The sequence below is a fragment of the Pinus tabuliformis genome, chromosome 7, assembly GCF_031772625.1.
Source record: "Pinus tabuliformis cultivar Carrire ecotype Pingquan chromosome 7, CPIR1, whole genome shotgun sequence".
NCBI classification, from domain to species: Eukaryota; Viridiplantae; Streptophyta; class Pinopsida; order Pinales; family Pinaceae; genus Pinus; species Pinus tabuliformis.
Window position 1 is genome coordinate 2,005,235,888 of NC_142293.1, and position 24,564 is coordinate 2,005,260,451.

Sequence of the window (24,564 nt, forward strand, 5' to 3'; positions counted from 1 at the left end):
GCCAATACATGAAAGATAACGCCTTGACTTGTACGTTCTTAGGTATTTGGCCCAGAGAGCAAGATATATTCCATTGGATCCAGAATAAATGGGCTTCGAGAGGCCATATCAAACTCCGTCTGAGAGCCAAGTTTCTTTTCACAGTGATTTTTGTAGATCTCGAAGACAAGAAACATGTTTTCGAGACTAGGCCTTATTTCATGAATAGTGTGGGCCTCTTTCTCCGCTACTAGGAGGAATACTACAATCAATAAAAGGAAGAGTTCTAGGTAGCATCAGTATGGGTAATATTTTTCAACTCCTCGAAGACTTCTTAGAACATCATATCCTTGAAAGGATCAATAACGCGATTAGAAAATTTGTGAAAGTCTCAGAGATAACAAAACAGAGAAGGCATGTACTACACCTACATTTATATTAATATGAACATATCCCAACCCCTCCATCAGTATATTAATATAGTTTATCATGATTCCATTTGGACATAACCACTTGACTATGAACATGTCCCTTTCAAATTTCATCGTTTCCATGAATACGGTCATTTGTTTCGGGACTGTGCGCTCACCCTAGTTCAAGAATCCCTACATTTAGGATAACAACGAGATGATGAGGGTTTTGATCCAGTTGGAGGGAGGAGAAATAATCAAGAGAAGACAGAGATGACACCTTCTAATATGTGCCCCAATTCGCAGACGCCAATATCGAGATCTAGTTCGACATCTCAACCGGATGGTAAACCCCCCCAGCGCCCCCCCAAGAGGATGATAACCCACTTACAATGTTAGAAACCCCAGAGACGGTGCAAGAAACTCAAGCAGAGAGAGAAACCCTATCTCAAAGACCAATTCAGGAAATGGAAGTTGACAAAATAATTCCAAACCCGATGGAAAAAGCCACATCTAAGAGGAAATTGTCAGAAACAGGAAAGGAAGATCGACAATTGAAGGAGTTTGGTGACATCTTCACTGAAAACATAAGCTAGAGAAAATAATGGAGATAATTCAAATGTAGATAGTATGTGAAGGCCACAATGAGGAGCTAGAAAATGAAGAAGGACATATTTTATCTCAGTTGGAAGAGTCAAGGCTTTAAGAGGAAGAATTGTGGAGGCAAACATCTAGAGTCCAATGGCTTCGGCAGGGGGAGTGAAATTCAAAATGTTTTCATTGATGCATGATCTCCAACCACCAACATAGCCACACTACCTCGCTTACTTCAGGGGACGAGGTGTTTATGGAAAATCACCAAAATATGGAAAGGGAGTTAATTTCCTTCTACTCATATCTATTTTCTAAAGAAGACATAGATAGATCAAAAGACATTGAATGCATCACCCACCATATTCCTCGCCTCATGACTGAGGAACAAAATGAGGTTCTGATGCGACCTTTATCATATGAATAGGTGGAAACGGTGGTCAAAGAGATGTCTTCCAACAAGGGGCTTGGTCCAGATGGTTACAACTATGAATTTTTTAAGTCTTCTTGGTTGTCCCTGGGCCCAAAAATTGTTGAGCTTGCAGAGGAGTCCCGTCAAAGAATTAAACTCTCGTATGGTATAAATTCCACCTTCCTTACACTCATTCCAAAATCCAAGGAGGCTAACAGTCTGGGTAGATTCAAGCCCATTTCTCTTTGCAATGTGATATATAAGATCCTTTATTCTATTCAGGTTTGTCGATTGAAACCCATCCTACATCATGTTATCAGCTAGAAGAAGTCAGGGTTTGTAGAGGGGAAACAAATTCTGGATGGAATAGTTTCTACTCATGAAATTATTGATTCACTCAAGCGACACAAGAAATAGGACATGTTGTCAAAGTGGGATTTATCAAAAGCCTATAATTGCCTCAGTTGTTCCTATCTTATTTCACTCATGAGAGATTTTGGATTCAGATAAGATTGGCTGAGCTAGATTTATTCAATGATCTCCACCCCTTTTTTTCTCAATTTTGGTAAATGGAGCCCCCTCATCCACTTTGCTATCTTCGAGAGGTATCAGGAAAGGAGATCCAATCTCGCCCTTTTTATTCATCATAGCAGTTGAGGGCCTGAGTTGAATGATTAAGGTGGTGAAATATAACAATGATCTGAAAGGTATCCACCTCCCAAGAACAGACATCTTTATGACCCATAATCAATTCATGGATGATAACCTATTATGTGGTGAGGCCACAGTTCGTGAGGATTTATTGTTTGATGGGATCCTTGCATAATTCTAAGCAGCCTCAGGTATGCTCCTTAATAAGGAAAAATCTAATATATATTTCTTTAATACTTCTCATCTGATCCAGTTATTTCTGGCTCGCATCTTAGGTTTCTTTATTGGGTCTCTTCCATCAAAGTATTTTGGTGTTCCTCTGCTTTCTAATCCCCTACGCATGGTACATTGGAAATACTTGTGCTCCAAAAGTATTAAAAAAAAATGAATTTAACATTTAGTGTCCTAATCCTACCTAGGCAAGCCACCCTCCTTAAATCAGTCTACCAAGCAATTCCATTATACCAACTCTTTGTCTTCCATGCCACTAAGAGTGTATATCGAGAGCTAGTCTCCATCTTGAGAAATTTTTTATGGCATGGTGCCACCCTTGAGAAGAAATGGCCCCTTGTTGCTTGGAACAAACTATACCGCCCCAAAGATTGAGGGGGTCTTGGTTTGCAAGATCCTGAGGAACTGAAGGTAGCTTTATGAGCAAAGGTATGGTGGCGATGGCTACAAGGTGGAGCCGAGCAATGGAAACATATATGGACCTAGAAATATGACCAAGGAAAAACATAATGCATGCTCTTGCAAGACCGATCCTTCCCTTCAGGATCGTCCATATGGAACCTAGCCAATAAGAAGAATTACCTCATTTGGGACCACTTCTTTTGGTAAATTAAGGATGGTAAATTTTCTTTATTTTGGTAGGATTTGTGGTAACATGTCCCCTATCTTGAACAAGAGGCCTCCCTCTAGGATCTAAAAATCCTTCTTCAACAACAAGGTGAGGGGCGAGTAACTAATTACTGGACTGAGCACTCAAATGAAAAGAGCTAGATACAATGGAAAACCGATTATGATTGGTAGGTCGAGGAACCTGAAGACGTCTGGCAGAACTTCATGCAACAGTTGCACTAGAGGCACATTTCTTTCTCCTTCGAGCATGACAAATTATGATGTGGGTATTCAATGACTAGGTCCTTCTCTCTCAAAGAAGCTTATCTCCTCAAAGTAAAAGACCACAACCTGCCTCAACGGAAAATATGGGGGGATAAGATATGGCCAAAAATTGCGCACTTCTTATGGCTTGTTGGCCATCAAAGGATCCTCACCTCGGATTTCTTGTTGAAAAAAAGGCTTTATAGGTCCCTCTTAGAGTCGCCTATGTAAAGAAAAGAGGAAACAATGCAACACCTTCTAAACTCGTGCCCCATTGCTAGAGAAGTATGGGACATGGTTGCTTCCCTTTTTGGAACTTTTAATCAACATCGGGAGGATATTATGGAGGTAATTGAATGTTGGAGAAACAACCCTTTAGAAAACCCAATTATTAACAGAGCATGGTGTTTGATTTTAGGATTCATCCTCTAGAACATCTAGAAAGAAAGGAATTGGGCCATCTTTCATGATCAAAATCCATCTAGTGCATCCATATGGAGTACTATTAAAGAAAATACTAGGGAGATAATTCTATCGGAGAAATAGGATCCTCATGATTGGAAAACTGCTCCTCATGAGACAATGATTCTCTTATCACTTAATCTATCTTAGGAAATGTATCACTCCTCAACTTCATCAAATAGAGACCCTCCAATATCTTCTCCATCTGTATTCTTAAGGCCTCTTGTTGGTTGTATCGAAACCAATTTCGACAGAGCATCCAAGGGAAACCCAGGACCTGTAGGATTTGAAGGTGTCTTGCGCAATTCTAGGGGCTCCCCCACTAGGATTTACACTAGTTATAGTGGATACAATATAAATAATGTAGTGTGTTATTTCAATTTGGAAGCTTGGGCGATGAATTTTGCTAGGGACGAGTATAGAGGTGTGCGACTTTGGCTCCATGGCGGCTCATTGGGGTTTCACCCTTGGCTAAGAGGTGAAGTGTAGAGCAGAGGCACTCTAGTGCGGGATGGATTTTGCCATCTAGTTTTCCCCTAGGATCCAAGAAGTCAAACAGACGGGGGCTTGAGGCGCCTCCATGCCTTAGCCCGTTACAGACTCTCGCCACGAAAAACGAATTTCCTGGAATTCCCGTCTTCTGCGTGCGGTAAGCTCAGTGTGTGTTCAATTTCCTCTATATGTCACTACAGTTTGAGGCTTTTCTCTCTGATTATGTGTGGTTGTTTTTCCGTTGGCTCTTCGTCAATATTTATATCTAGTTTTTACTCACGTGGGGTTGTCACCCCAGTCTCCAGTTAGGCATGGTGTTGGTTTGCGAGCCCCTTCTGGGTTTGCGTCACTCAATTTGCTCCTCAGGGAAATTGGAGTTGTACAGTCTAGTTTGGTGGTTTAAAAGGGTGGTGGGCAGGGTTAGTTCAACTTTGTTCTCTGGTCTGAGTGGTCTCTTGACCTCCCTATTTCCTACCTCATGGGGTTGGAGCATCGGTGCACACTCACTGGGTACAACAATATCTTGGTCCAGGTTATTTCATTGTTTCTAGTAGGTGTTACGAAAGTTCATCCTCGGTTGCTCTTCTTAGTCGACCATCCGACTCTCCAAATTTCACTATGCCCTGCCAATGGTGTCGTCCTCGTCGTGAGGGGGGCCAGCATGCTGAGGCAGGGTGTCCCGAGCCAAGCCATAGTTCGTCCTCTACCAATTCGGTCAGCCATGAAATTGAGGATGTCGAAGCTATTTCTCTAGCTCGCTCTCCAAGTAATGTAGTGGCACCCGCTACCATGGAATCCATTGTTGATTAGCTCTGGAACATACAGATCAATATGGACATTCTCAGGGACCATAGGTATGAAGACCACAATGAAATCATAGCCTCTTTTAATGATATACTGTATGGCTAAAATGAAATTTTGAAACAGTTGGACAATCTTCGTCGTATCCTCCATTGCACCAATAACCACCTTCGCAGCTTGGAAGCATGGGTGGAATACATTCATTTCCATATGCATGAACGTATTGGTTATTTTGCAGCTTCCTGTACTACCCCTCCATCCCCCTTCTTCATATGCTGTTGTTAGTTCAAGTATCTTTTTTATCTACTTCTTGTATGATAAGGCTATGCCTTCCTAAAATAATGGTTGTAATGTGAGAATTGTTAATACTAATTTTGACTAATTTTATAAGCTATGCCCTTCTTAAAATTTAATGAAAGCATTTTTGAACAAAAAAAAAAGAAAAGAAAAAATAAATAATGATAAACTCGTTGCTTTTCTTTTTGTATATTAATACAAAAACTATATTATTCTCATCCAACAAAAGCATCAAACCAATTATTTAATTAATAAATACTGCTTAATATTTTCCTCACTTAAATTAGGATTATTGATATTTTATAAGATTCCTTGCAACCGTCCGATCAATCATGTTAAGCACAATTTATTAGTTCACACATTTCTCATCGAATCATAAATATTTTCTCCATCCTTGTCACTTTCATGCGAGATATTAAGCCACCCAATAAATCCTGTGCGGAATAAAATAATTACAATATGCATATAAAACTTCAAAGTTCTTTTACATTGAGAACTAAAAGTAAACACAGAGGCCAAATTTCTTCATCAATGTCTCTACCAGAGCCATTGTTTCTTCTAATAAGGCAAATTCTGATATAATCGCACTACCTAAACTCTACATACTATAACCTAGGAAATAACAAAGGACGGCTCGTCCAAGTCCAAGAAGCTATCTAAACATGAGAAAGTGAAATCCTTGGTATGTGAGAATTCCTGGTCAAATAAATTACGAGAAGAAGAATAGTTTTCTGTTGATATTATGCCTCGACTGACGGAAGGAGAGGTGGAATTGTGAGGATCATCTGTTGCATTGCTAGTGCGTATAATGCTGCTTTGTTGAAGACCGTCAACAGCTTTCCATCGATCGGACTGAGAATCTCCCATGCAATCCTCCAACAATAATTGGCACCATGATTTGGAGGTATCTATTTCAACAACATGACCATCTTCTACTTTCAGGCCTTCTTCTGGATTAATACCGTCATGGGTATCCGGAGCCTTATCATAATCATAACTATCAACGTTGCATACATCTGTTGTTACCCTTCCACTGTATCTTACTGCTGTTGTATTTATTGGTGTGTTTTGGAAAGTGCAATTATCTTTGTTTATGACTCCTCCCTCATCACAATTAGAGTAAGAATCCATGTCCCTTTCCTTGAAATGATTGTGAAATTTGGGCTCCATATCATGCAGTCGGACCTTCTTGCTCATCTGGGTGTTCCAATAATTCTTTATTTCATTACCTGTTCTACCAGGAAGTCGCCCAGCGATCAATTCCCATCTGTACAGTGCACATTACCATGAAATATATATATCAATTTCCAAATTTGAAGAGAAAACTTTGAAATCATTGTACCAGTTCTCGATTGAATGTTTATATATTCGATGAAAATAAATGGTTTACTAATAGGCAGTAAATACCTGTGTCCACCATTGGATTTAAGCTAGTAAAAAACAGCTCCGCACATTTACTACCCATTAGCAAACCAGTTATTTATCTACTACCCATTAGCAAGCCAGTTATTTATTACCTTATGCATCTAGTCAACCTTGAATCGTCATATTCTAAGATTTTGAATCGCATACCGATTACCAAGAAGACGATGCAATCTGATTAATAGATCCTCTTCTTCGGGAGATATATTTCCGCGTTTAATTTCTGGACGAAGATAGTTCAACCAACGCAGTCTACAACTTTTTCCACATCGCTTAAGACCTGTAAAACAAACATCTTCAGCTCAAACTCGGTCTATTAGTTTAGAAGCTTCTCATTCAAAAAAACATTTGGGAAAATCTAATTAATGCTTTTCACATTTTTTATAATATTCCTTGAATAAAGTTAGATCGTAGATTCTGTAAATACTTTGAACTCTCATAAATAAAATTATAGTCATAAATTATTTGTGCGCCCTAGAATTTTGAAATACTGTTAAAATCGGTACTCCATACAAAAATAACCCTGCTGCATCTGATAAGCCTATGAGATTCTATTTGTTACAGATTAATCTAGAGATATGGATTATCCATAGTCATTTCACTCTCGGAAATAGGGGAAATGGATCACCTGTTTTGATGGGAAGAGATCTCCATTGACCAGCTCCATGAATTTTAATGTATTCACTCAAAATCCTGTCCTCGCTAGCAGTCCAAGCCCTGCGATTGAGGCCTTTCTCATGTTTTGAACATCTCCAACAACAACAACTAGGAGATCTACCCATGGTCTGTGACCTGATCGATCTAACAAACACTCAACTAGCAGGTTAAATGCAATTCTATCTTTCAGCGACCACTTCTTAAACGTTCTTCTCCTCTTGCAGAGTGATAATAAGATGATAATCGACTACAGTCCGATGTGAATTTTGTTAAAAAATTGGAACAACGTGGGCCTCGTGGTCATATCAGAGAATCCAGACCCAAGTACTAAAGCCTGGCTATTTACCTGACCGCTGTGACAGAGCAAAGGACGACCAAATGTGTCGACCGTGTGTCCCCACGTTAGCAAGTTGATAAATCTTCAACGTTAACGATGTGTTGGATTCATGTCCACATTCTATTTCTTTAAAAGAAAAGCTATTGAGATCTATATGGTTTGACCCTGGAGATTCGCAGAGCCTCTAGAATTCCCCAACTGCCATTCTGAAGCACAACTGCCCTTCTTTCGCTCGCACCCCAAAAAATGGCAATGAGAAACCGTATGTTTCCAATCGGAATAACCTAGTCCAAGTTCTTGAAATGGCTCTTGCAATGTGAATTTTCCTGACTTTCATTGGTCAAATGTGAATATACTATCAAAAGTGTAAAGATAAAAAATAAATGTGCAATCATTTCTAACTATTTCATGGCCACATAGAGCAAATCTAGGGTATTATAAGAAATGTATTATTAAAAAAGAAATGTGCAAATCAAGGGTCTTATAAAAAAAAATGTATTATAAAAAAAAAAATGTGCAATGCGTTCCCGTTATCAGTGTCTGAGAGGCTTATGGTAAATTTGCAATGATATAAGAAGTATATCAAGTATCTAGAATTGTATAACAAGTATCTCAAGTGTGTAATATGTTTTTATTTAAAAGCTAAATATTTTATTGTTAAATTTAGGTGGACAAAATAATAATAATTATTTGAGTGGAATTTAAGGAATTACTTAGAAAATTATGGAAATTCTGGTCATATTTACAGAAAATCGGCAAAGATTTTCCCCATCAAAAACACAATTCAAACACTATCTCTACAAGATTTTTAATTTTTTTTTTAGCTGTCCTAAGTATGTATAGTATGTATGTTGTAGTTCAAAAGTTTGATGATGATGATGACGGATTAAAAAAAAAATTAATTGTGATTCTTCAAAATCTTATTTCTATGATCAAAAAGAAGAGAAAGAAAGGCACCAAAATCACTATAGTTAGATTGACTTAACAAGAAAATTGGAAGTGTGATAGAGATTAGGGAAATAATTTTATTGTTAAGAATTAAATTTAGTAATTACTTGATTTTAGATAATTATTTTAAATTTATGAATGGTTTGAAATAATTTTATATTGGTTTTTTCAATAAGGTAAAATAAATTGTTAATAAATTATTTCTTGAAAATTTATTATTTAGTAAATTTAAATTAATAATTAATTAATTATAATTTTTTTATAATATTAAGTAATAATATAAAGTTTTTTCTCATTTTAACTACTTCATTGATAAAACATAGTAAAAATAGAGTTACATAAAATATATCCCAAAGAAATTATTATAGTCAAAAATATAAAATTGCATAAAGTTTAAAAGTAAGTAATAAATGTAAACGAGTTTTATAAGAGATCATTTTATTTGTGAATATGTAAGCTTAATTAAGTTAGTATAGATCCATTTTAAAACTTGAAAAGAAGATTTGTGCCTTAGCATATTTAATCTTTCTCAGAGTTTGATAAATTCACGAGACACACATTCTATCTGATTTAATTTATATTTTTGAATAAATCAATGGATATAATTCCTTGAAGTCCCTATTGATACTTGTATTGAGTATTTAAGTTAAACATGCAATTCCAATAACCATTTGCTAGATTACAGTCAAAATTAACTAAAAATTCGTACTTGAAAATTACGAAAAAAAAGTAAAATAGTAAGACAATCTGAAATGTTTTAAAATATTTTAACAGTAAGATTTTTTATTTTTTTTATTATATACATATATGAATTCTTGATATTGAAAGACATTACTTGCATTAAATTTTTTTTGGTTATTAGTATATTTTTATAGACATCTCAATATTTCTTAACCTTTCATCTTGAAACATCTTATTTATGACACATATTGGTATTTTTTTTTAATTAATATTTTTAAATATCATATATCAATATTAAATTAAGAATGGAATGAATTAGAAACTAATTGAACTTTCTTATTTTTAATTATTTTTTCTTTCTTGGCATTGAAATAGTTTACTATGGTCAACATATAGATATGATCTTCACATTGAAATATAGTAGTTAAAGTGGATATTCAAATAGTTTGTTTAAGTTCTATATTGAAATATATATCTTTTTAAATTATGCTATTTAATATATACATCTAAATATTTTATTTATGGTTGGAAGAGTGAAAGTGGTCTTTTTACCACATTTCCTTTACAGTAGTACTAATATTAAAAACTGACAAAGATACACCAAAGATAATGGGAGTGGGATGATTTCCACTTTATAATATTTTTTATTAAAACTAACCAAATATGTTTATTCATCTATGCTTTTATCATAGCCAACATTGTTTTTTATTTAGAATATGTTTATTTTATTTTAAAGGGAACACATGTAAACTCCACATTTAATACAGACGAAATCACACATGGCCCTCATATTGAAGTGTAAAATGCACCTCCTAATGTAATTAAAAATTAATTGAAAACAAAACTTTAGTTTATTTCAAAATTTTAAAAAATGTTAACTAAAAATATAGTTATATTTTATTATTTACATATGTCTTCACAATTAAACAAACAAAACAAAATTTTCATTTTGTTATAAATCTTTTTTTTGTAATTCAAAAAACTATCATTAGATTTTCTAGAAAACAACGCTTACAAAATATGTCTCAATGACAGATCCAAATGGATCCGAGAATGCTCTCTAAGATTTCATAAACTCTTTAAAAATCGTGCCAAAGATCAAAATATTTTAAAAAGATCAAAGTATTCGCAAGAGGAACACCCTTAGCATGGCAGATAAACATTATCGGGAGGCCCAAAATCCATGAAAACAGAGAAAATGGAGCTATCGGAGGCGGAACAGCAAAATACACAGTAGCTGTTGGATCTGGCTGATCAATGGTCAAGATCCGACTGATGGATCACTATCGGTGGTGGCTATCGGCGCTTATCTGTGGAACCCACTTAAGAATTGTGATGGCGAACAACGATATTAGCGCTTAACACATATGTCTAGTGACGATGATTGGCGGAGTTAATATGGACTGTTGATCAAGCGCACAGATCGACAACCCGTATTACATCGCAGGATCACTATCGAGGAATTGCAGGGGCGCTTATAATGGTCGGGGGGGTATTGCAATGAGCGATTGCGATATCGCAATCGGAGCAACCCGATGAACCAGTCCGAATGGGCAATTAGGTGATAACGTATATATTTTGAAGTCTGGTATGCGGGATTTTATAGTGTTTTATATATTATTGCAGTTTCGTTTGTTAAACGAAATGCAAGGGGGAAAACGCTGATGCGATAAGCCAGACCCGAAAGGGTGCCTTAAGTCTATTCTATATAATTTCAAGTCCAGACGAAAGCCATTTTAATGCATTTTCACAACTGTAATATATTTCCAAAATGCAAAGGGACGGGCCCTTCTGATATGTGATAGTGACTTGTGACTAGACCTGATAGAGGAATGAATCATAGTTAAGGACTTTTAAAGTTCGAGATATTGTGTTTTGGTGGAATTTCTCTATGAAAATACATTTTCACTGTAAAAATAGAGCGCGACCGTTTCAGGAGTTTCAGAGGCCCGAGGCACTCTAGCGTTATAGAATGGGTGGCCACCTCCTCTCCATGCATTAAGCAATGATGGTATAATGCTGGCAGAGGAATTCAAAGTGTGCAGAGGCCGAGGAGACTAAGAGCCAAGGATGTGAAACGAACGGGCAACGAGGTTGGATTTAAAAGCCACAGACAGAGAGCATAATGAAAAGAGCAGCGTTGCAAGCAAATGCCGAGACAGAGTTTAGGACAGAGTCAGAGAGCCTTGAGGGAGTCTGTGTACTCATAGAGAACTTGAGAGGTTCAAGTAAGCTCTTGTTATTGTAATCTATTGTGTGTGAGACTCAAATTGAGCTCACTGCTGTAAACAGAACTTTGCTTGAAGACATAATAGAGATGCCACCACTGAAGGCTGGATCGGGAGATGTAGCCCAGGAGTATTGAGTGAACTCCTTATTAAATTTGTTATGTCATATGTTATCTATTATTTTTTGTTTACTGCTTCATTGTCTGTGCATTTCGCAATCTTATCGATCCATTGCATAAAATGACATAGACTAATCCATGCACATAAGTCAATAATACCTTATTATTGTCTTAGATCTCATTATCAGATCAAGTGGTATTAGAGTTTTAGGTTTCTAAGGTTAGACAAGTTTGTGCTAGACTATTTGTGAATGATCACTAGGTCAAATCTTAAATTAGGAGAAGGAGAATTGGTTGGAACTAACCCAGAAATTGCTAGAGTCTATCATAGGAGGAAAATGGTAGAATAAATTCCCTTGGAATCAGACTCTCAGTTCATGGACAGTTTCATGACCATGAGAACCATGGTAGAAGAAAAGTATAGAGAATTTAAGAAAGGTAGAATTGAAGATTCTTCCACTTACAAACAAGACAAAGGAACCAAAGAATCTCTTATAGATGGCCATTCTGAAGGCAAAGGGAAAGGAAAAGAGGTTTTTCTACCCACACCTCCTTATAGCCCTGAAAATAAAAAGAAGAAAACATCTTTGATTAAATTAGATGTTAAATTTTATTTGCCAATATATGATGAAGAGTTAAATGCAGAGAAGCTAGATCACTGGATTGGACAGATTGATGTGTATTGCAAGGTGCAGAGCATTGATTCAGACAAAAATAAAATTCAGTTGGCCAACCTACGCCTTGGAGGAACTGCCTTGGTATGGTGGGAAGGCAGGACACAAGCTAACTTGAAATTCAACATGGTAAAACTCTTTCTGTCTGGAGTGAATTTGTTTCTGCAATTAAAAAACCATTCTATCCACTAGCTTATATGCAACAAGATATGATGAGTTGGAACACTCTTCACCAATTAAAAGGGCAGAGTGTACAAAGCTACACCCAAGAATTTAGAAAAAGAGATTTGATTCTAGGCATTTCTTTAGACTCACCTAAAACTTTGCTAAAGTATATAGGTGGTCTACATAGTTATTTGAGGCACACCTTTCTCATGTTTAACCCTACTAGCATAGATGAGGTATCTGTTTAGGCTACCCATCTAGAGGCTAGAGGCAAGAATGTGAACTCAGAGATTGGGGGATCATCAAAACCCACTGCAAGCAAAAACAAGGAAAAGAGGAAGAAGAAATGGAAAGAGAGGAAGGCAAATATTGTACAAAATTCCAAACCTTCATGCACTCACTGCAAGAAAAATGGACATGATGATAAACATTGTTGGTCTTTGCATCTGGAGCTAAAACCCAAGAAGTTCGATGGCAAGAAGAAGAATATTGTTTCTGCCATACAAAAAGATTTAGGGTCAGACTCAGGTGATGAAACAACAATCACAGCCACAAGTATAAAAGGCAAAAATTTTGAAGCATCTACTAGTAATTTTTCACAAACTATTGATAGTGAAGAAAATGAGAGGAAAATACATGAGCTTTTTCATATTAGAGTTATTTCCAAGCATCAAAAGATTGCTACTTTATTTGATAGTGGCTCTCAAGTAAACTTAATTTCTGAAGCAATTGTAAAGAAATTGGGACTGCTAACCACACCTCACAAGAAGCCATATCCATTAGGTTGGGTATGTGATAAAGCAAAACTACAAGTGACTAGACAATGTAAACTTAGGTTTTCTTTTGGGTCAGCATTTGTGGATGAGGTTGAGTTAGATATTGTTCCCTTGGATATATGTGGAATTGTTTTAGGAAGTCCTTACTTGTATGATAGAAAAGCCATATTCTATAGAGCTGAAAATAAGTATCAACTCATTAAAGATGGAATCGAATATATTGTAAGAGCTCATAAACTCAAGAATAATTTTACTCTCATAAACTCAGAGTAGATAAAAAGAATTGTAAATTCATGCAAGCAATTTTTACCGATGGTTGTAAAGGAAAAGAAACCTGATAAAACTAATGTATTTGAAGACTGTGATGCTAAACAATAATCTTATGTAGAAAAAGTTGTTTTAGAATATGATATCTTATTTAAAGAACCAAAAGGGCTGCCACCCAAAAGGGAAATTGTACATGATATTAATTTGCAGCAATATGCTCCATTGCCTAACATCAGAATTAACAGGTTATTCACTTTAGAGAATGCAGAAATCAAGAAGGAGGTATAGGAGCTGCTCAAGAAAGGGTTCATAAGACCAAGCACATCGCCATGCGGATCCCCAATAGTGTTGGTGAGAAAGAAGGATGGATCGTGGAGGATTTGCATTGATTATCGAGCACTGAATAAAATAACAATCAAGAATTGTTATCCCCTTCCTCGCATTGATGATCTATTGGATGAGTTGAAAGAGGTTGTTTACTTTTCCAAGTTGGACCTACGTAGTGGTTACCATCAGGTCAAAGTAGCAGAGCAAGATACATGGAAGACTTCTTTCAAAACAAAGCAAGGGCTGTATGAATGGCCAGTTATGACTTTTGGCTTAACTAATGCTCCTACCACTTTCATGAGAGTGATGAATAATGTACTCAGGCATTTTATTGATGATTTTGTAATTGTATATCTAGATGACATTCTTGTATTCAATGAAACATGGGAAGAACATTTGAAGCATGTAAAGCAGACTCTAGATGTTTTGAAAAAATAAAATCTTTGTGTTAAATTATCAAAGTGTGAATTTGGAAAAACATCTTTGAATTATTTGGGGCATATTGTAGGCGGTGGTGAATTGAAGATAGATCCCTCTGAGGTTGCGGTCATTGTAAACTGCCCTAAACCTAAGTCTGCTACAAAAGTTAGAAGCTTCCTAGGGGCAGCACAATATTGGAGAAAGTTTATTGCTAATGTTTCCTTAATTGCAGCTCCCTTACATGCTTTGACAGGATTGAATAATGTGTTTCAGTGGGGAGGCAAATAGTAGAAAGCCTTCAACACCTTGAAAGAAAAGATTAGTGCAACACTAGTACTAGCATTGCCAAATCTTCAACAACCATTTGAGATCGAAACAGATGCCAGTGATTATGCCATGGGAGTAGTGTTGATGCAACATGGTAAACCCATATGCTGCCATTCTGAGACTTTTAATTTTGTAGTAGTTAATTATCCTACATATGATAAAGAACTGTATGCATTAGTTCAGAGTGTGAAGAAGTGGAAACATTACTTAATGAAAGAAACCATAATACATACTGATCATTAGCCACTTCAGTACTTGCACTCACAAACTAAATTGCAGCAATCAAGACACTATAGGTGGATGGGTTTCCTACAGTAGTTTCATTTAGTCATCAAATATAAAAAGGGCATACACAATAAATTTGCATATATGTTATCCAGACCAATCATAAATGCATCTACTATACTTAAGAATAACTCAGTAATGCATGAATGCTACATTGAACAATATGCTCAAGATATAGACTTTAAAGATGTATATGCAACTTTAAGTAATGGAAAAAAGGTAGAAGAATTGGATTACTATGTTAAGGACCGACTCTTGTATCATTTGGGAAAGCTATGCATTCCACAAATAGAGAGAATTAACATAATTAGGGAGGCACATACTTCTCTGATATCCGGTCATTTTGGGGTAAGTAAAATAGTTGCATAGCTACAAAGATACTGCTATTGGCAAAAAATGCATGAAACAATTTCTAGATATGTAAGAGGGTATACCATGTGTGCTAAAATCAAGCCTAGCAATAGAAAACTAGGCTTGTACACTCCACTGCAAGTTCCTTCCCATCCTTGGGAAAGTGTTTCCATGGACTTTGTTGGGGGATTGCCAAAATCTAGAAAGGGACATGGCTATTTATATGTTATTATGGATAGGTTCAGCAAAATGTGTACTTTAATATCTTGTAATAAGCAGATTACAGCTGAACAAATAGTGAAATTTTTCTTTCAGCACATCTGGGTGCATTTTGGGTTACCCACTTCCATAGTATCTAATCATGACTCTCGATTTTTTGGGAAGTTTTGGTCATGTCTATGGGAATTAATGGACACTAGACTGAAGAAAAGCATAGGCTTTCATCCATAGACAGATGGCAAAATAGAGGTTGTCAACAGGGCAGTGATCCAGTTTCTCAAGGGTTATTGCAGCAAGCATCCCAAGCTTTGGGATGAACACTTATGTTATGTGCAACATGCTTACAACCATGCTAAACATTCTTCTACACAGAGATCTCCTTTTGAGACCTGTTTTGGTTTCATACCAAGGTCTCCCTTGGATTTTGTCTTTGAAAAAGACATAGAAGTTGCTAGACACAGTGATGTGGACAAAGCAACCAGATTCATTGAACAAATCCAAGAAATTCACCAGGCAGTGCAGGAACAACTAGAAAAGAGCTAAGCCAAATACAAGGCAAGGCATGATAAACATCGGGTGGAGCACAGCTTCCAAGTTGGTGATCAAGTCTGGTTGTATATTAGCAAGGACAGAATGTAAGGTGAAGGAAAGAAGCTGAAGTCAATAAGGCATGGGCCTTTTAAGGTACTTTATAAAATTTGTGAGAACACTTTCCGCCTTGATCTGCCAGCATACATGCACATCTATTCAGTACTAAATGCAAAAAATTTAAGTTTGTTTGAACCTTCTTTAATTGAAGATCCTGAAGAGCAAAGTCAATTGCCTTCCATTAATGATCTGTTACCTGAATACCTCAATGAGATGCAGGAATATATAGTTTTGGACAGGAAGGTAAGGACTACGCGTAGAGGGGATGTCAAGTACCTAAGAATAAGACTCAGAGGTTCGAAACCTAGCAGTGCAAAATGGATAGAGATTGGGCAAGTGAGGCAACTGTATCCTCGCTTAAGTGATGCTTGAAAACCAAATTTTGGTGATCCAAAAGCCTTTTTCAGTGGGAAGATGTGATCCAAATGGATTTGAGAATGCTCTCTAAGACTTCATAAATTCTTTAAAAATCGTAACAAAGATCAAAATCTTTTAAAAGGATCAAAGTATTCGCAAGAGGAACACCCTTAGCATGGTAGAGAAACACTATTGGGAGGCCCAAAACACGTGAAAAAACAGAAAATGGAGCTATCGGAGGTGGAACAGCAAAATACACAGTAGCTGTCGGACCGGGCTGATCAACAGTCTAGATCCAATCGGCGGATCGCTTTCGGTGGAACCCACTTAAGAATTGCGATGGTGAATAGTGATATCGGTGCTTAACACATTTGTATGGGGATGATGATTAGCGGACTTAATATGGACCGTCAATCAAGCGCACAGATCGACAACCCATATTACATCACAGGATCACTATCGTGGGATTGCAGGAGCACTTATAACGGCCTGGGGGTATTACGATGAACGATTGCAATATCGCAATCGAAGCAACCCAGTGAACCAGACCCGATGGGCAATTAGGTGATAACGTATATATTTTGAAGTCAGGTATGAGAGATTTTACAGTGTTTTTATATATTATTGCAGTTTCGTTTGTTAAACAAAATGCGAAGGGGAAAATGCCGATGCGATAAGCCGGACCCGAAAGGGTGCCTTAAGGCTATTCTATATAATTTCAAGTCCGGAGGAAAGCCATTTTAATGCATTTTCATAGTTGTAATATATTTCTGAAATGCAAAGGGACAAGCCCTTCCGATATGTGATAGCGACTTGTGGGTGGACCCGATAGAGGAATGAATCATAGTTAAGGACTTTTAAAGTCTGAGATATTGAGTTTTGGTGGAATTTCTTTGTGAAAATACATTTTCACTGTAAAAACAGAGCGCGGCCATTTCAGGAGTTTCAGAGGCCTGAGGCACTCTGGCATTACAGAATGGGTGGCCACCTCCTCTCCATGCGTTAAGCAATGATGGTATAATGCTCGCAGAGGGATTCAAAGCATTCAGAGGCTGGGGAGACTGAGAGCCAAGGATATGAAATGAATAAGCAGTGTGGTTGGCTTTAAAAGCCACAGAAAGAGAGCATAATGAAAAGAGCAGTATTTCAGGAAAATGCCGAGACAAAGTTTAGGACAGAGTCAGAGAGCCTTGAGGGAGTCTGTGTACTCATAGAGAACTTGAGAGGTTCAAGTAAGCTCTTTTTATTGGAATCTGTTGTGTGTGAGGCTCAAATTGAGCTCATTGCTATAAACAGAACTCTTCTTGAAGACATAATAGAGAGGCCACCACTGAAGTCTGGACCGGGAGATGTAGCCCAGGTGTATTGGGTGAACTCCTTATTAAATTTGTTGTGAAAAGTGTTATCTATTGTGTTTTGTTTACTGCTTCATTGTCTATGCATTTCGCAATATTATCGATCCATTGCATAGAATGACATAGACTAATCCATGCACATAAGTCTGTAATACCTTACTATTGTCTTAGATCTCATTATCAGATCAATGACCCCCTTTCTGGCATTTCGACCAGACATGTTGCGATTGGTGACCGAAGGATACCATAGGTGATTCTTTACATGCTTTATTTCCGACAGGCGTTGTAGACATAACATAATAGGAAAGAACAAAATGGACACCAAACTGACAACAAGATATCAAGGAAGGGGGTGGGGAGGGAATACATGGGGAGCTCCAAAATAACCAGCACGATCATGCATAAGAAAATCAATATGTTCCACTTGTGCTTCCAGATTGCGAAGGTGGTCATTTGTGCGATGGTGGGTTTGGCGAAGACTATCGAGATGTTCAAGAATTTCATTATGACAATATTGAATATCATTTACATAAGCCACTATCAAGCTACATGGTAACTCCTCAAATGAGATTATGTTTATTCATTTAGGTTATTCATAGATATATGCATGAGGGAGTGACTGTTGAGTTTCATCTCCCGATGACTCTCCATTTTCTCTTATTATTTAATTACACTATTTACAATTGTTCACCTAATTCCTATGACTAGGTGTGAACATTCCCCCCCTTAATCTGAGGGGATGTTGGTGAGTCCAAGCATCATTCTGAATCTTTCAAGATTTTCTCTTCCAAACGCTTTGGTGAAGGTTTCTGCAATCTACTCGTTAGTGCAAAAATGGTGAAGATGGATTGTTTTGGCCTCAACATGATGTCGAATCAGATGATATATTGTATTGATGTGCTTTGTTTGATCATGAAACTTTGGGTTCTTAGCCAACTTTATTTCCAAGGTATTGTCAATCATGAGTGGAGTCAAATGTACTTGTTTTACCTACAAATCTTCCAGAATTTTCCGAAGCCACACAATTTCTTTTGTTGCCTGAGCTACTGCCACATATTTTGCCTCTGTTGTGGAATCTACTGGAACTAATTTTTTGTGTGTTCTCTAGGAGACAACTACTGATCCAAGACTCATAGCGTAACTAGAAGTAGATACAACAGTTTCTTTGTCTCCATCGAAGTCTGAATCAGAGTATCCAATCAAGCTAAAGTCTCCCACCTGTGTATACTTGAGTCCAAAGTCTTGAGTTCTCTTCAAGTACTTTAGAACTCTTTTTCCAGCAGACCAATGTCCCTCACAAGGCTTTTGCATAAACCTAGAGAGGATTCCAACAGCAAACAAAATGTTTGGTATGGTAGTAGTCAGGTAGTTAAGACTTCCTACAAGTTGTCTATACTTTGTTGCATCCTCAAATTCTTTTCCTTCAATGGATGTGAGCTTTAAGTTTTTCTCCATTGGAGTAGTCAGAGGATTGCATTCAGCCATGCCAAACTTGTTCAACAGATCTCCAATGTACTTCTTTTGAGAAAGGAATATGGACTTCGGATGTTGAGTTACTTCAATACCAAGATAGTAATGAACATAGCCCAAGTCAGTCATTCCAAGACATTTCCTCGATTCCTTCTTTATGGATGAAATGTAGCTCTCATTGTTTCCTTTCATCAAAAGATCATCTACATATACCACAAGATATACAATTGTTTTTCCAACTTTCTTGACAAACAAAGTTGCATTGTCAAGATCATAATGTTTGAAATTGAGTTTCAGAAGATGATCAGTTAGTTTTTCATACCAGGCTCATGGTGCTTGTTTGAGCCCATACAAGGATTTCACAAGTTTGCATACTTTATGCTCATGTCATTTCAAAGAAAATCCTTCAGGCTAGGACATAAAAACATTCTCTTTTAGATCTCCATTTAAGAAAGCCGTTTTTACATCCATTTGATGGGCTTTGCAACTGTTCTGAGTTGCTAGGGAAAGAGTGTCCTGATGGTAGCCCATTTTGCTATGATGGAAGAAGTCTCCTCATAATCGACCCCTTCCTTCTATGAAAAACTTTTTGCCACAAGCCTGGCTTCGTGCTTGTCAAGTGAGCCATCAACTTTATACTTGCTCTTGTAGACCCACTTGTAGCCAATTGGTTTGGTTCCCAATGGAGGATCAACTAGCTTCCAAATGCCATTCTTTATCAAGGCATCATACTCCCTTTGCATCGATTCTTTCCTTTCATCATGAGAAGCGGCTTCTTTGAAGGAAGTCGGTTCAAAATCTATAGAAAAATTCAATTCACAATCGTAAGAAACATCCATCTCAACAGGTGAATCAGAGTCATCTACATCACCTCCATTTTGCTGGGTTGAATTTCTAGTTCTTGTCTTTCCAACCTCATCAAGATGAACACTTTCAAGTGTCTTTGTCAGCCACTTTGGGGGACCTTTCTGAGATGGTCCAAGCTACTCAGTTGATTGAGTTGGGACTGAATCAAGATTGAGTCTCCCAATTCTATAATCACATCACTCAAAGTATCATCAATTGTTGGAGTTTCATGCAGGGGCGAGAGTGCTTCAGAAGAAGATTCCACAGGTTGATCTAATATAGGAATCCCCCCTTCAAGATGTGGAATTTGATTATCAAATTCTTGAAATGATTTTGCATTTGCGAATATATCCAAGCGATCAAGTTGTCGCTCAACAACATTGTCAGCTTTGGATGATTCAAGAAACATTACATCTCTAGATACAACAAAATTTTTATTGACTTCATCATAGAGATGGTATGCTTTGAAGGTGTTTGAATACCCCAGGAAGATACACTTACGACTCCTTGCACCAAGTTTATCTCTATGTACCTTCGGTATCAAGTCATAACATGTGGAACCAAAGACCCTGAGATGCTTTATCGAAGGAATATGTCCATACCACATTTCATAAGGAGTCTTTCTCCTAATAGCATTAGATGGACATCTATTCTTTACATATACAACACATAGAACTGCAGCAGCCCAAAACATCGATTTTACATTCTTGAAAAACATCATGGAGCGCACCATATTTAAGATTGTCCTATTCATTCGTCTAGCTACTCCATTCTGTTGGGGATTATAAGGCACAATTGTTTGATGTTTGATCCCATGTTGGCGAAGATAGTTTTCAAATTCATTTGAAGTTTATTATTTTCCATTATCTGTGCAAATAGAGCCAATATGAGATTGTGCAACATTTTCAATCCATGTATGAAAGTTCTTGAAAGTTTAAAAAGCATCAAATTTGTTCTTCAATAAACAAACAAAACACATTCTGGTGTAGTCTTCAATAAATGTCATCATATATTTATTTCCATTTGCAGAAGGAACACGCGTTGGACCACATAATTCTGAATGAATGAGTTCAAATTTTCTATGTGCTCTGGAATGTGAACCATGAAAAGACTGTTTTCTATCTTTTCGTAGAATGCAAACATCTCATTGCTTAAGTTTCCTAGGAATTGTAGGCAAACCAGTAACACCATTTTTCTTCAACAAGCAAAGGCTATCATAGTTCAAGTGTCCAAATATAGCATGTCATAATAACCTTGATGGAAATATACCTTCATCATAATGAGATTTGTATCAGAAATTTTGTGCACGAGTAGAAGTACCCTGCAACTTGAGAAGCCTTTCTTCTTCTATCCCCGTCATGACAAGGGAGTGGTCTGATGCTTTTCTCACCTCAACATTGCCATCAAACATGTGAATGGAGTTTCCTTGTTGTAGGATGTGGACAAAGGACAACACGTTTCTCCTCAGCTGTGGGAGAAATAAAACATGATGCAGAAGAAAGTCTCGAATACCAGGCAATTTAAGCCTGATTGTGCCAAGACTTGATGGCTTGAGTTTTATTTCTCTGCAAAGTATATTGCTCCATCAACATTGTCAGTAAATTCTTCAAAAAAATCTCTTCTAAAATTCATGTGGCAATTTGGTCCTAAATCAAGCAACTAATCATTTTTCCAAGAAGCAAGTGAAGCATTAAATAAGTCTTCATTTACTCCAATATTACAGTGTGCCACAACATAGTGAGCTGATTCAGGTGCTTTACATTTCTCTTTGTCATTAGTTTTACCTTTGGGTTGGTTTCTTTCCTGCTCAATTTTGTCCCAAGGAAACTTGCATGTGGATGCATCATGTGATCCATCTCTTTTGCAACGTATGCAATGTAAATCTAACCTTTCTCCTTGGGAGTGTCTGCCCCCCTGCCTTTGAAATTTCTTCTTCCTCTTCCTCTTCGACCACCTCTTCTTGTGGAAGAATCTTGAGAAATATTCTTCCCTCTATGTGAAAGACACACAGTCTCTTCAAAAGACTGAGGATTTGTCTTCTTCCCAAAAGCTTTCTCTCTTTCAGCAATTTTTTTTACAAGGGAGTCAAAGGTAATTTCTTTGAGGTTTCCATTTGCTTGCAATGACTCAAGATAATTTGAGTAAGTGGGATAAAGTGCCTTGATGAAAGCTATCAGAGGAATGTCCAGTTCAACATTAGTGACTTTGATATCATGCATAATAGATTTCACTTCTGATGCAAGAGCAAGAGGATCATCATTTTGTAATTCAAGGCCGAACAATTTAATCATGAGTTGAACAACTTCAAGTGTAGAGTGTGAGTCATATAGTTCCTTTAGTTTTTGTAAGGCTTCAAAATCATTTGGAAATAGCGAAATATGGTGACTCACCTCTTCATTTACTAATGTTGCAATCAAGGCATAAGCCTTGTTGTTCTTATTTTCCCAAATGGCGAATTCCTTGTCTGAGGTAGGTTGTTCTGGTTCTTTGTCTCCGTCTCCAACACACACTCCTTTCCACATCTCATTAAAAATGAGAGTGTGTTTGATTTTCCTTGACAATTCTGGATAGTTCTCCTTACTGGTGAGAACCACTCCCACAATGGATATCAATGAATGCATTTAAAAAAAAATTTGAACTGTAAAAAAAATTGTACTTCTACTGCCAATATATAAAATATTTTCACTTCTGGTGTTAAAGAAAAAAATTGCACTGTAATAGCAATATTCTGAAGAAAAGAAAAGTGTAGTTTTGGTCAAGAATGAAGTTTTGGTAAAAAATGCATTATTGGTAAAAGAATGCAGTTCTGGTAAAAAAATGTAGTTCTGCTAGAAGATTGCAGTTTTGGTCAATGCGGTATAGAGGGAGCAACATATTGGAGGGAGTAGACAACGTGGGAGGAAGGAGCAACCAAGGTAAGCATAAGGGAGTGGCCAAAGGTCTACGTATGAGGCAACAAAGGCAACGAAGGTTGCGTATTAAGTGGAGCAATGACAGCATGGGAGGAAGGAGAGTATGGAGCGTGGAATGAGCAACCTCTGAGATTTGAGCTTAGATTTCAAGGGTGGGTTGGAAACAAGAGCTGCAAGCGGTACTTCGGCTCTAGGCCCAAACAAAGTAGCAACAACGCAACATATTGGAGAAACCTACGTAAGTGAGCAGTGTATGTATGAGAGGGAGCAATGTACTTCAAATATGGGCATTGTTGGTTTGAAAACAGGGATAAACGCTGCAACGGAGGCTGCGTTCTGGTATGGGAGCACCAAGGGACACTGCAAACAGGGATAAATGCCTCTCCATGATAACGATGTAAGTGGAGGTTGCATTCCCACCAATTGTTGTGCCTCCCCGTGCTCTCAACCCTCTTGATAGATTATAGAGAGGTACTACTCTCGTATTACACTCGACTTCCATACCAACAAGAAAATTGTTGAGGAAGTTTCCATTATTCCCTCCAAACGTCTCATAAACAAAATCGTTGCACTCGATGAAACGTATTCAAAGAAGGAATATCATTGAAGTGTTAACAAAGAGAGGTTCAGTTCTTTGATGAGAGGTTTAGGAATTTGTGCTGGTAGAAGGCAAATTTGTCTCGTTGCAGAAGTGCAGAACATGGGTAGAATAGGTAGACTAGATAGAAGGGAGTTACAAAGGCATGAATGCTAAAAATAGAGTTGGCTCTGTTACCATGTTAGGCCAGGAGGTAACTCCTCAAATGAGATTATGTTTATTCATTTAGTTTTTTCATAGATATATACTTGAGGGAATGACTGTTGAGTTTCATCTCCCGATGACTCTCCATTTTCTCTTATTATTTATTTACACTATTTACAATTGTTCACCCAATCCCTATGATTAGGTGTCAACAACCACTAACTCATTCTGGTCTTGATACTTGTGGTCCCTGAGAATATCCATATTAATTTGAATGCTTCGAAGCTGCTCTGCTATGGACTCCATGGTTACTACAACCATAATACAACTTGGGGAATGAGCAGGAGAGACAAAGAGCTATCGCTTGACGTTGGACGAGCTATGGCTTAACGTTGGATGCCCCACATTGTTTTACTGACCTCTCCTATGATGAGGTCGACCTTGTTGACGAGGCATTGCGTGCTCTGTGTGTACTGACGAGTGGTTGGAAAACAGACTCGTGAAATAACCTTCCAAGAAACTGTAAAGAGAGGGAAATTCACCATAACCAAGAGATAAATAATCTGAACTAAGACACATTGGAACTGGAACACAGCGGACTCTATACCAAGATGACCAAACTTCCTCCATGGCCAAATAGCTGCCCAGGACAAAGGAAGCCTCCCAATGCACTGACGCTCTGAGGCAAACAACAATTCCCCAGGTGGTTAGAGAGCCTGTCTCAATAAGACCCAACCCAACTAGACACCAATGCAGAGAGCAACACTGACTAGAAATCAAAATACAACAACCTCTAAGAAAATAAGCATCAGAGGTCAATTTCAGTAAGAAA

At 37.4% G+C, this 24,564-nt stretch overlaps 1 protein-coding gene across 1 annotated transcript; it reads right to left on the reverse strand.

Moving 5' to 3' along the window:
• Window positions 1-5,683: 5,683 nt before the first annotated feature.
• LOC149256523 (uncharacterized) lies at window positions 5,684-7,462 on the reverse strand. Its single transcript, XM_089457451.1, has 3 exons — window positions 7,250-7,462; window positions 6,772-6,901; window positions 5,684-6,466 (listed from the first exon to the last, which is right to left on the reverse strand). Exons 1-3 carry the CDS (start codon window positions 7,401-7,403, stop codon window positions 5,812-5,814), a joined length of 939 nt encoding a protein of 312 aa, XP_089313577.1. The 5' UTR covers window positions 7,404-7,462; the 3' UTR covers window positions 5,684-5,811.
• Window positions 7,463-24,564: the final 17,102 nt, after the last annotated feature.

Excerpts from the sequence above, each read along its gene's own strand:
- LOC149256523 (XM_089457451.1), bottom strand. The coding sequence starts at position 7,403 with ATGGGTAGATCTCCTAGTTGTTGTTGTTGGAGATGTTCAAAACATGAG. Across the intron at positions 6,902-7,249 it reads ATCTCTTCCCATCAAAACAG|GTCTTAAGCGATGTGGAAAA; the intron begins GTGATCCATTTC and ends TTTGTTTTACAG. Across the intron at positions 6,467-6,771 it reads CATCGTCTTCTTGGTAATCG|ATGGGAATTGATCGCTGGGC; the intron begins GTATGCGATTCA and ends TGCACTGTACAG.